Below are 13,623 nucleotides of genomic sequence, written 5' to 3'. Positions count from 1 at the left end.
ATTTAACATTTCTCAATAACAAAGCAGTCTGCAGAGTACTAATCCCTGAATATGCAAAGGTTTGTGTTACTGCATTATGTCATCACAAAGACGAATATGTTCCTGTAACAATAAATACATCTTCTAAAAGCAAAACCAAATGTGCTCATTGTGCTTGTAGCACACAAGACTCTGAGTCTGAATGTGGCACATTTTCATGTAACACTTTTCTTCTAGTGAAAAAATAATCTGACTTCTTACTGTCATACTCTTGAGGAAAAAAAGTTCAAAGTTGTTCTGTGAGATTGTTTTATGATCTATTAGATGAATAATTACTATAACGCCTTGCCTCAGTTGTTCTCTTCTGCTCCCAGCATCAACAGTGAGCAACAGCCCTAGCTAATAGTAGCCTAGAAATAGAGTCAGCTAATCACTGATGTTAACAAACAGCAGACATTAAAGTAGCATATAAGGATCAGCCCATGTACCAAACTCTATATAAGGACACCAAAGCGCTGATGTGGTTTCAAATTTTTTTTTACCAGTGAGAATCTGACTGTGTAAGCAAGCAAAAACCAGCCAGCTGCTAAACTGGACATCAAGCCCTTTGTCTGCGTTAGCATCACCAAAGAAAAAGCTGCACTGGACTAATAAAGGCTCTCTAGCCAAACAGATATTTGGGGGTCAGCTCAGCACAGCATTTAATCTACATTTGTATGTACAGTCATGGCCAAATGTTTGGAGAACGACACAAATTTTGGTTTTCACAAGTTTGTTTTTATGATAACAATTTGCAGAAGGTTGAGAAGAGTGATCAGATGAAATGCAAAGTCCTTGATGCTTAATCCGAACAAACCCATCACCACTGCACTTCATCGCTGCCATAGAAAGACCTGCTGAGATCTTTACAATAATCTTCTCATTAACTCAGTGAGAATGTTGATGAGCACAAGGTTGGAGATCATGATGTCATGCTGACTGGATGTGTTAAAAGGAAGGTGATGCTTGAAATCATTGTTCTTCATGTTAACCATGGTTAGCTGCAAAGAAACACGTGTAGCCATCATTGCGTTGCATAAAAACGGCTTCACAGGCAAGGATGTTGTTGCTACTGAGATTGCGCCTAAATCAACCATTTATTGGATCATCAAGAACTTCAAGGAAAGAGGTTCAGTTGTTGTGAAAACGGCTTCAGGGCACAAAAGAAACTCCAGCAAGCACCAGGGCCGTCTCCTAAAGATGATTCAGCTGCAGGATTGGAGTGCCGCCATTGCAGAGCTTGCTAGGAATGGCAGCAGGTGTGAGTGCATCTGCACGTACAGTGAGGTGAAGACTTTTGGAAGGTGGCCTGCTGAGGTAAAGTCATTTTCTCTGATGAAGCCCCTTTCCAATTGTTTGGTGGCTGTAGCTCAGGTGGCAGAGCAGGTCAGCCACTAATCAGAAGGTCGGTGGTTCGATCCCAGGCTGCCTCCTGGCTGCATGCCAAATATCCTTGGGCAAGATACTAACCCCATGTTTGCCTACTGTTGGTGGTCAGAGCGCCCGGTGGCGCCGGTGTCCGGCAGCCTCGCCTCTGTCAGTGTGCCTCAGGGCAGCTGTGGCTACAATGTAGCTGCCATCACCAGTGTGTGAATGGGTGGATGACTGAATGTAGTGTAAAGTGCTTTGGGGTCCTTAAGGACTAGAAAAGCGCTGTACAAATGCAGGCCATTTACCATTTGTTTGGGGCATCTAGAAAAAAGATTGTCTGGAGAAGAAAAGGTGAGTGCTACCGTCGGTCCTGTCTCACCCAACAGTAAGGCATCCTAAGACCATTCATCTGTGGGGCTGCCTCTCATCCAAGGGAGTGGGCTCACTCACAATTTTGACAAAAAACACAGCCATGAATAAAACATCCTCCCACAGGAACTTCTTCCAACCATCCAAGAACAGTCTGGTGAGGAACGATGCCTTTTCCAGCCTGATGGAGCACCGCCCCATAAGGCCACAGTGATGACTTAGAGGCTCGGAGAACAAAACACTGAAATTTTGGGTCCATGGCCAGAAAACTCTCCACACCTTAATCCAATTGACAAATTGTGGTGAACCCCAAAGAGGTAAACAAACATGACATACAAAAACCCACTAATTTTCACAAACACCAAGCATTATTACAAAAGAATGGGTCACCATCAGTCAGGCCCAGAAGTTGATTGACAGCATGCCAGGGCGAATTGCAGAGGTCATGAAAAAGAAGGGCCAACACTGGTCAAATATCGACTCTTTCAAAAATGTGATGTAAATGACAATAAAAGCATTTGAAACGTATGAAGTGCTTGTAATTAATAATTATAATACATCACAGAAACAACTCACACAAAGATCTGAAAACACTGAAGCAGCAAACTTTGTGAAAACTAATATTTGTGTCACTCTCAGAACTTTTGGCCATGACTGTATGTATTTATTTACTTACATGATATGTTAGCTGAACATTTCAAGGGTCAAGTTGCTTTATTAGCTAATTTTATCAGCTATTCATTACCAGGTTCAGGCTAGAAAACACTACATCTAACTGAAAATGCCTTTCGTTTTGCTCACTGAATGCATAAAGCCAAATGTTGATACATTTTTCCATTAGTAAGTTGTGTTTTGAAAAGAAGTAATATATTTGTAATTGCTAGTTGCATTCAAAGGCTTAGACAAAGACAAAGAGCATAAAACCTGGATATCTGAAATAGAGCTTCTACTAATTCATGGTGAAAAGAGTTAGTATGAGAACAACCCTTGAAGAAATGCAAGCATGTCCAACTGATCATGCATAGACCCATAACATGTTGGACAGATGTTATATCCCATCTGGCCAAGCACCCCTGAAAGTGTGAGAAGGCGTGGTAACGTGCAGAACACAACTCCCACAAAGAGAGGACAAGACGCTTAATGTTCTTTAAATAATGTCACGGCTTTGTAGACAAAGCAGGAAGACATATTTGTATGTGAGCTGCAGACTTCCACATTATGATCTTGTTAATAGTTTTACATCTTCACTGCATACAAAAGAATTACTCATGACAGATATATCATTACATCTATGTCTGTACAGGCTGTGAGTCATGGTAGTGTAAGGAGCGTGGAATGAAAGTGACTGGACTGTTTCAGTTTCTTGAAGCTGTCGTCAAAGAAGCTTCTTCAGTTCTAAAACCAAATGGTGAGAGTCCCAGGTATTTAAATCCTATGGGGATTGTCCCTTAACCTCCTAAGACCTGAACTCTTCCACAGCAGCATTTTTAATTTCTCTTTGATATTTGGGCTGATTGGGACCCGATGAATGTAAAAACAAAGAATTACCAGATTTTTCTTTTTACCTTATTTTTGTTTTTAAGAAAATTAAGAGCCACATATGAGGATATTTGTTTAAAATGTTGATAGAACAGTAGCAGTATAATGTCCTCGTACGTGGATATCAGTCCCATGTAGAACATAATTGAGTATTTTGAGTATCGGCAGCACGGTGGCACGGTGGTTAGCACTGTTGCCGCACAGCAAGAAGGTCCTGAGTTCAATTCCACCAACAAAGGAGTGGCTCCGTAAGAAGCATTTGAAAGTCCTGGAGTGGCCTAGCCAGTCTCCAGACCTCAACCCCATAGAAAATCTGTGGCGGGAGTTGAAAGTCCGTGTTGCTCGGCGACAGCCCCAAAACATCACTGCTCTCCAGAAGATCTGCATGGAGGAATGGGCCAAAATACCAGCTACTGTGTGTGCAAACCTGGTAAAGACCTATAGTAAACGTTTGACCTCTGTTATTGCCAACAAAGGTTATGTTACAAAGTATTGAGTTGTATTTTTGTTATTGACCAAATACTTATTTTCCACCCTGATTTACCAATAAATTCTTTACAAATCCTACCATGTGGATTCATGGATTTTTTTTTCACATTCTGTCTCTCACAGTTGAAGTGTACCTCTGGTGCAAATTACTGACCTCTGTCATCATTTTAAGTGGGGGAACTTGCACAATCGGTGGCTGACTAAATACTTTTTTGCCCCACTGTAATTGGTTAATCCAAATTGCCCATAGGTGTGAATGTGCGAGTGAATGTGAATGGTTGTCTGTCTCTGTGTGTTGGCCCTGCGACAGACTGGCGACCTGTCCAGGGTGTACCCCGCCTCTCGCCCTATGACAGCTGGGATAGGCTCCAGCGCCCCCCGCGACCCTGAACAGGATAAGCGGATGCGAATGGATGGATGGATGGATGGTGATGTCCACATATGTGGACGCCAGGTCCTAGGAGGTTAAGAGGGTCGTTGACCCACTTTTGAGAATTTGTCTCATCACATAAGCCAAGTTGTGATAAAGGTGTGGGTCATTCTCAGCAGAGGTCTGAGGTGAAACCACTGTGAGCCCTTACCTCATCCCATCATGTGACCTATTGAGATCATCTTGTGCAAAATGTGAGTGGGCATTAAGGGCCTAGAAAGGGATCTCAAAACCTAATTGTTGTTCCATTTGTCATTCTTTTTTCCCCCAAGTTGGTGTCAGACCTTCTTTTCTCTCCATATTCACTGATTTGATGAAGGCGCAGTTGGGATAACCACATGTTGTAAGGGCTTTCTTTGCAGCGTCTGCCTGGTGTTGTAGCATCCTGATTACTCCTAAATTATCTGTCCATGAAGCCAGATAACACACACCAATGAGTTAAACTGCAGGAATGTCTTAAAGACATAAAGACCTGGATGGCCGCTAACTTTCTGCTTCTTAATTCAGATCAAACTGAGGTTATTGTACTCGGCCCTGAAAAGCTTAGAAATATGGTATCTAAGCAGATTCTTACTCTGGATGGCATTACCTTGGCCTCCAGTAACACTGTGAGGAACCTTGGAGTCATTTTTGACCAGGACACGTCCTTCAATGCACATATTAAACAAATATGTAAGACTGCTTTCTTCCTTTTGTGCAACATCTCTAAAGTTAGAAATATCCTGTCTCAGAGTGACGCTGAAAAACTAGTTCATGCATTTATTACTTCCAGGCTGGACGACTGTAATTCATTATTATCAGGAAGTCCTAAAAACTCCCTGAAAAGCCTTCAGTTAATCCAAAATGCTGCTGCATATTTTGTTCATACTTCATTGGCTTCCCTGATAAATCTAGATTCAAAATTTACATTTTTATAATCACCTATGAGGTCTTGAATAATCAGTCCCCACCTTTTCTTAAAGACCTCATAGTACTGGATCACCACCACAGAGCACTTTCAGACTGTTGTGCTTCCTTGGGCTTTTAAAAGTAGAATGGGACCAAGAGTGAAAACAGATATAAGATCCCTTGAAAAATTATATAATGAAACTTGTATGTTTTGGATACTTCCTAAATCAATATATGAAAGTGATGAGAAACGAGTAAATCATATAAGCCTTATATGATTCACTATATGAAGCAAGCTAAGGCTGATGCAAGTCTTTTCCTATTTCTTTTCCACATGGGTTCAGCCTCCAATCCGCTTCTGTGGAACCAGAACATTTTAGGTCTGCTTTTAACATTGGGTTTAAAACTTCCCACAACGGACTGAGTGTTTCTTCTTCACTCAGATTTTTTCACTCACTCAAATTATTTGTTTTCTTTGTATTATCATAGAGTCTTTACCTTACAGTATCAAGCACCTTGAGGCAACTATTGTTGTGATCTGGCACTAAATAAATAATAATTTATTTAATATAAAATATTATATTATTTAGTTTTTTAAATATAACAAAATCTGGTCAGCGGGGAAAATTTGGTTTGCATCAACTCCATTTTCTATTTTATGCTGAAGTTAACATGAAAATGAGACTTCTGTCATGCTTATACTCAGTATGACTCAGTCTCCCCTCGCCTGCTGTAACAGCCATACATTCTACTGGGAAACAAAATTCAGCAGTGGTAATAACACCTTTACAAAAGTAATGTGTTTCCAAAAAAAGAACCTCTACTCTGTATTATTCTGTTATGATCCGAACTAACTGTGTGGCTATTGGGTTTGGATCATCAGGAGCTGCTTGTATGTGTCTGTGCTGTGTGGTGATGACTGTATACTCCATTTGGGATTACCTACTCCGGTACATAAACAAACCACAGACTACAGCTGTGCACAGAGGATGTATAAGGGGACAGGAAGGGATGATGCTGCTGCTAACAGGTGAGAAACCTTGAGAAACACTCCACAGCTCAGTCTGAAAACCAGCCCAGCCTCAGTGGAGACTCACATAGTACAAAATCCTGGATGTGCCAGAAACGTTTTTCTTTGGGGAAAAGAAAACAAACTAACAGAAAAACACATTCAATGAAATGAAAGTAGCTGTTACACATCAGTATTAACATGATTAGAAGAAGAGTCGCTGATATTTCTGGAGTACTTACATTACATTTAGATTAACTTAGATTTAAATAACAGTCCAATCACATTTTTTCTCAATCAATTGAAAAACGCAAGAACAACCAAAAACTAACATAACTGGACATTTGTCAAAGCTGGGAAGGCTCCTAAAGAAAGCTCCAGGTGATCCAGGAGAGAAGGACAAACTCAGTGATCCCGTACGTGTCAGGGGTATCAGAAAGGTTGAGACACTGTCTCTAAACACCACGTCTCTCTGGTTTTTGAACCCAGAAACACAAACTGGAAGTATTGGTTCCATGGGTATTTGGACACCTTCATTGCTATGAGTACTTATAACTAATTGGTGAGTCACGTAATGAGAATATCAGACGCTCAAACCTTTCATTACTTGTCATTAGCAGTGATTCTTTCTGACATTATTAATGAAAGGCAACCTTGACCTTCCCCAGCAATCTAGCAGTATGACACTGATTAAAAACCCTGGGAGAGTGACAGAGAACAGGAATTGAATCGTGTCGTCCTCAATATTTTATAAATCTTTCAGGCAGGAGAATTATGAATGCTTGTTAAGTGAGTTACCACAGTCCTGCAGTTTAATTCAATTCTGTGTTATTTATATTAACAGCTGCTTTAAGATGCCGGCAGCACCAGTCTGTTTTTACACTGTAAAATCTAATATTCTGTTTAATTAAACATATTAAGCAGACTGAACTCAGTTTTTATCAATTTGTTATTAGAACTCAGTTTAAGTACTTTTTTTCAAAGAGCTGATTAACTCAGGTTATTTGAGTTGACTTAAATTAACTAAGTAAGCTGGAAATTTTTGCTTCTCATTGTGGAAGGATAAAACGATATGGTTTGAAAATGCCACGTCACTACCTTCCTCCTCCCTCGCAGTGTTGCCAACTCCTCAGTAAGGAAAATCGCTATTGGCTGTCCTAAAAGTTGCTAAATGATGTACGTTGTAGTAGAGAAACATAACATCATGTAAGGATGAGTAAAAAACGTTTATTTAGAACTACAGATTACATTTCTTTTAGCAATTATTGTTTTTTTTAATGTCACAATTCCAACCCTGCTCCCTTATCCGGGCTTGGACCGGCAAAAGTGACCCGAAATAGGCGCTCTGGTGGAGTTACTTTGTGTGTGTGTTTAAGTGGTTTTAAACCTTGTGATCCACAAAACAGCATAACAGTAAAAGAAGAAATGACTGCAGTACAGTCAGTGCAGGAGCAGCGGCTTCACTCATTCGCTCATTCATTTGCAGTTTGGAGGCATTGGTCCAGTGCTGGCTGGATGTCACTGATAGATAAATATATAAGAGAGTTGGGTTTGATTAGTAGAATCTTTAGTGTTTTACTGATTGAATAATTACTTAGAATCCTGCTGACATATCGGTACAAAAGCTGAGTGTCTGCAAAACGAGCAGCTTCCCCCGACTGCTTTTACCCCGTCAGATAGGTGCACATCTGAATTTGAACTGAAAATTGAATCTTTACTTTGAACATGTTAAATATTCTCATGTTAAACTCTGTGAACTGCTAAGACAGATTGCCCTCTCTTTTGGGAAGTTGGCCGCAGCCGATTGACCGCAGACTGTGGCTTCCTGGACGGGGGGGTCAACCAGTGCTTTAATACAATATAATCATAACTAAAGTTTTTTGGCTGTGATTCCTCAGAGTGGATAAACAAACATGATAACAGGAGACTGCAGTTAGATAAGAGATGAATAAATATTGCAGGGCTGAGTGAGTGAGGGTTGAAATATTGAACCAGAGCAGAGTTGATGATAGGACATGTAGAGAAGGTCGCTAGCTGTCGACAGCAGAGGCGTACGCTCAGTTGAACTGAGCAGAGTCCAGTCTGTGCAAACTACACTGGAGCAGAGTCTCAGACCTACAATGGGTTACAGGCCTGAAAAGCAGAAGCGGTGAGGTTAAAGGTTATAGACTAACATACAACAGGGTGGATGAGAAAGAAAGGCTACAGGTCCAGTGAAGAGGAGGTGGGCAGTGTGATAAACCTTCACCGTTTCACTTCTATAACTGATTAGAAATGTATTAAAATGTGTTTCTTATTTTGTATTTCTTGTAGCCATGACATGTTTCACAGTTCCTTTCAATACCTACTTTATTTTAACTCATTTGGATACCATAAGTTATCCAAACTTTTTCAAAATGACCTTCTTCAAAATTAAATAATTTAAAAGTTTCATTTAAGTAAGTGTAGGTTAGTGTTGTTTGTCATACCTGTTGCTTATTATTGGGTCTAAAATACATTTTATATTTACAAAGTAAAACAATAAAACTTGATCTTAAATGCTTTTTTTTGTCAAATCTTACAAACTAGGCAAACAACCAAACTTCTAGAGATAACTTTTTCGGGTTGTTTGACACAGTGAAAATGACCCACTCTGGCAGTTTGTGGAGTGGAACTGTGGAATGGGTCTGCTGTCGCAGGCTAGCGAGCCTGGAAGTGGAAAGAGATGAAGTGGTTGAGAGGTGCCAAATTCCACCATTCCCGCCTCCCTCCACTGAGATGACCATCTCACAGCCCTGGATGTTGCTGCATTGCAACAGTGGTTTGCAGATGCCCAGACTATAATAATAATAATAATGGATTGCATTTATATAGCACTTTTCAAGGCACCCAAAGCGCTTTACAATGCTACTATTCATTCACTCTCACATTCACACACTGGTGGAGGCAGCTACAGTTGTAGCCACAGCTGCCCTGGGGCAGACTGACAGAAACAAGGCTGCCATGTCGTACCATCGGCCCCTCTGGCTGTCACCAGTAGGTGAAGTGTCTTGCCCAAGGACACAACGACCGAGACAGATAGAACTGGGGATCGAACCAGCAACCTTCCGGTTACAAGCTCATCTTGTAACCGGTCGCCCAGGACTACAACTTTATCCTAATGCAACACTGCCCAAAAGCAATGCAAAGAATTTGAAGTGTGGAAATACTGGAACCGGCTCACAAACATCAATACCGTTTTAAATACATCAAAATAAACTATTGTTTACATTGTGATGGCTGCAGTTACAGCCACACATCGTGGGTAGCATCTACCAAACATCACAGCGCTACAATAGAAACTCTTACATCACACTACACTTATATTTGTCTCTCTTTAAATATAGGATTTAATTTACAGGATAGTAAAGAATTGGTTTTGGTTTAGAATTAATTTATTTCTACAATCACATTATACTGTATTCTCAGTTTATTTGCACAATGACGTAAACTAGCACCACTGAATGAACAATGGGCTGTGAGGTCATTTCCTTGATTCTGTGTTGTGCCATCCGCCTCCCCAGAGGTTGTTTGGTTTCTCCGATGTATAACTCCTGGGAATCCTCCTGGCACTTAAGAGTGTACACTATGTTACTCTATTACCGATCAACAAAGCTGCAGTCAGCTGAGACTGAAGAAGTCCCCTGATGATGATGATTCTGAAAACATCCAGATGAACAGAATCAACCTTTTGGGATAGTTTCAGTCAGGTTTTTGTGTGTTTGCCCCCTTTTTGTGTCTTTGTGGGCTGATCAGTCACTATTTAAGTTTCCCCTTTGTCTCGTTGGGTAGGTCAGTTTGTTTGGGGTGGCAGTGTTGTTTGTTGAGTTCAGTTACTCTGACATCTTTTATGGGCCCAAGATTTAGATTTTTTGGTTTAATTTAAGTTTGTTTTTCGACTCTAAGCTGTGCCTGACTTTGCTTTACTGCTCGTCCATCACAACATACAAGTTGAAATTGCAGGACAGACTTATTTTAAACTGTTCAGCTGTTACTCAGTTGGTTAGGAACTGAGAGTTTTTGTGGTTATTTTATTTAGAAGAGGACAAAATACAACAACAAATATTCGTACCTGCTTCAGTATCCCAGCAGCCATTTCGTGGCCACAGTCAAAGATAATATGAAACTCCTTTCCCCTTTTCATCTCCTTTAAGAGTGGCTTTGCATCCTTGGTTTCTGCAGGCAGCTGCCGAATCTTTAACCGGATGTTGTACCGTGAAGGCGCCTTTATAAGCTCTTGCAAACGAATCAGACCTGTGAGAAAAAGCAGAAAGACAACACACATTTGAACAGTTTTGTTCCTCCACTATTTGCGGACGTCCATGAGGACGATCTATTTTCCAAAAGGACATTTTAAATGTATGTATCTTTCCACAATAACTGTGGTTACAACTTTATCTAATTGATTTGGCAGCAGCAGTTATAATCAGAGCAAGAATAAGAAAGCTGCAGGGATGTTTCTATTGGCAGTTCTTTCTAGTGTCGTGCATTTCTCTTCAAAATCTTTTTCTTTCAGCATCGTTGTATTTCCCTCTCAGTCTCTCTGTCTTTCACAGTGTATCAGCCCACATCACAGCAGGATCAGTGTACTTTAATCCAAACACCACATATATTCGTACACATCAGTACTGCGTGTAACAGTCTTCATGCATCATGAATGAAATCATAAATGTCATACATGTAAATTCAACCAGTTTTCAACTGAAGCATAAACATCTCTTGTTTTTCACATAATGAAAACATGTTTGGCGTTTTCAGGACCTCTGATTTTGTTGTTGTTGCCTGAAGTTTTGGGGCACTTTTGTGTTCTTCATTATTACTGTATTACTCTGGCAGATTATTTATTATAATTATTATTACCCATCCATGCATCCTCTCCTACTTATCCAGTCCAGCCTCACCCAGCTCCCATAGGATGACAGGCAGGGACCTGACAGATCAGCAGCTTGTTGCAGAGCTAACACAGAGAGCCGGACAATCATTCACCATCATATTCAGAGGCACCGATCAAACAAACAGCACTAACTGCTTGTCTCTGTACTGTGGAAGTAACCCGGAGTTTTACAACATGCATTTCAACTCATAACAGCAAAGTCTGGTAGTTATCCACTCAAGCTTCAGTTTTGTTGTATTTTTATCAGTTTACTTTGTCAAGTGCTGATGAACGTTTCTGTGGAGTAAAGAGTTTACTTAAGAGAAAAGCTTTTTCACTGAAACAGAGCAAATCTGCAAGATATCATGATAGAAAAAGGTTTTTAATAAAGGGTCTTTTTAACATTAATGGTAACGTATACTCAGAGTCGATCACTCCTCATTAGAATGATACAAGCATTAACCCCACGGTGTGAAGGGTTAGCTAACAGGGACAGAAAGAGCTGAGTGTTAAATTGCTATACGCTGACACAGCACAGTTTCAGACAGGACGCTTGGCTTTGGTATGATAACAGACTTTATTGTGTCAGTTAAAGCAGACATCAGCATGAAAATAAACCATCCCTGGTCACAACTGTAAGGTAGCACCTTGTGTTAGAGGGGTCTGGGTTGATAATTACAGCTGCTTAGATAAATCTGAACCAGTTACAGGCTGTTTCCAGTCCAGTCGATGTTGGTTTCTTTCAACCACAACCATAAGTCTTCTGAACATTAACCAAGTACATTTTGTGCTTGGTTATGCCAAATTACTTCATTTAATATGTATGACCTGCTTTCTTTCTTTCTCTCTGTTGCCCACCTGTACAACCTGGTGTAAACAATTCCAAATATTAGGCTGCTATCCTGAAGAAGGGGCTGCAGAGCTGGAGTTAAGCAAAGAAGTAAGAACCTTTGGGAATGTGAGACAATGAGATGACTGGGCGTATGTATGTGCTTCACAGAAACATGGCTGCTTCCACAGTGCAGCAGCACCTCACTTCAGAACTTTTTGGCCAGATAGAGATGTTCATTTGAGTGGCAGGAACAAAAGATTAAAACTGTTAGTTACTGAAAGTCATGCAATCCTGCATATGTTACTATGAAGGAAGATTTCTGCAATATTGCACTGATAGCTTTTACAATACCTCCACATTACTTGCAGAGGCAATTCTCATTAGTCATTGTTATTGTTGGCTTCTTGTTTAATGACAGCCTGTATCCATAAAGGCTTTTGCGAGTTTGACAATTGAGACTTAAAGACCCTTCAGGACTGTTTTGAATCTACATGTGGAGAAGATATCATCTGTTTGACTGGATGGATCACAGACTATATTAAATTTAGCAAAAATACCACTGGAACTGTATGTTGCCTGTGAACAACATCCTTGAAAGAGTAGTTGTCAAACAGCTAACAGATCATCTGCAGAGGTTTATTTGAAGAGTTTCAGTCAGGTTTCAGAGCTCATCACAGCACAGAAACAGCTTTAGTGAAGGTTACAAATGATCTTCTTATGGCCTCTGACAGTGGACTCATCTCTGTGCTTGTCCTGCTAGACCTTAGTGCAGCATTCGATACTGTCGACCATAATATCCTATTAGAGCGATTAGAACATGCTGTAGGTATTACAGGTACTGCGCTGCAGTGGTTTGTATCATATCTATCTAATAGACTCCAGTTTGTGCATGTAAATGGAGAGTCCTCTTCACACACTGAGGTTAATTATGGAGTTCCACAGGGTTCAGTGCTAGGACCAATTCTGTTTACATTATACATGCTTCCCTTAGGCAGCATCATTAGAAGACATAGCATACATTTACACTGCTATGCAGATGACACCCAGCTCTATCTGTCCATGAAGCCAGATAACACAATTCAATTCAAATCAATTCAATTTTATTCATATAGCGCCAAATCACAACAAAAGTCGCCTCAAGGAGCTTCATAGATACAGAGAAAAACCCAACAATCATATGACCCCCTATGAGCAAGCACTTTGGTGACAGTGGGAAGGAAAAACTCCCTTTTAACAGGAAGAAACCTCCAGCAGAACCAGGCTCAGGGAGGGGCGGGGCCATCTGCTGTGATTGGTTGGGGTGAGAGAAGGAAGACAGGATAAAGACATGCTGTGGAAGAGAGACAGAGATTAATAACAGATATGATTCAATGGAGAGAGGTCTGTTAATACATAGTGAGTGAGAAAGGTGACTGGAAAGGAAAAACTCAATGCATCATTCAAAATCCTGCTCCTCACATAAAAGGTCTTAAATAATCAGGCCCCATCTTATCTTAATGACCTTGTAGTACCATATCACCCTATTAGAGCACTTCGCTCTCGCTCTGCAGGCCTACTTGTTGTTCCTAGAGTATTTAAAAGTAGAATGGGAGGCAGAGCCTTCAGTTTTCAGGCCCCTCTTCTGTGGAACCAGCTTCCAGTTTGGATTCAGGAGACAGACACTATCTCTACTTTCAAGATTAGGCTTCAAACTTTCCTTTTTGCTAAAGCATATAGTTAGGGCTGGACCAGGTGACCCTGAATCCTCCCTTAGTTATGCTGCAACAGACGTAGGCTGCCGGGGATTC

At 40.6% G+C, this 13,623-nt stretch overlaps 1 protein-coding gene across 2 annotated transcripts in view; it reads right to left on the bottom strand.

Annotated features, from left to right (window-relative positions):
- grik2 (glutamate receptor, ionotropic, kainate 2) overlaps positions 1–13,623 on the bottom strand; it is a 326,927-nt gene that overhangs the window by 213,751 nt on the left and 99,553 nt on the right. For both annotated transcript variants that reach the window (XM_085366080.1, XM_085366081.1), the window contains exon 4: positions 10,204–10,385. In XM_085366080.1, coding sequence (XP_085222206.1) covers positions 10,204–10,385 — 182 coding nt within the window. The remainder of the gene's footprint in view (positions 1–10,203; positions 10,386–13,623) is intronic.

This window comes from Diplotaxodon limnothrissa, linkage group LG11, assembly GCF_057381915.1.
Source record: "Diplotaxodon limnothrissa isolate DT_005_m linkage group LG11, D_limnothrissa_male_GT1.1, whole genome shotgun sequence".
Lineage (NCBI taxonomy): Eukaryota > Metazoa > Chordata > Actinopteri > Cichliformes > Cichlidae > Diplotaxodon > Diplotaxodon limnothrissa.
This window is presented reverse-complemented; position numbering and strand designations above follow the sequence as displayed.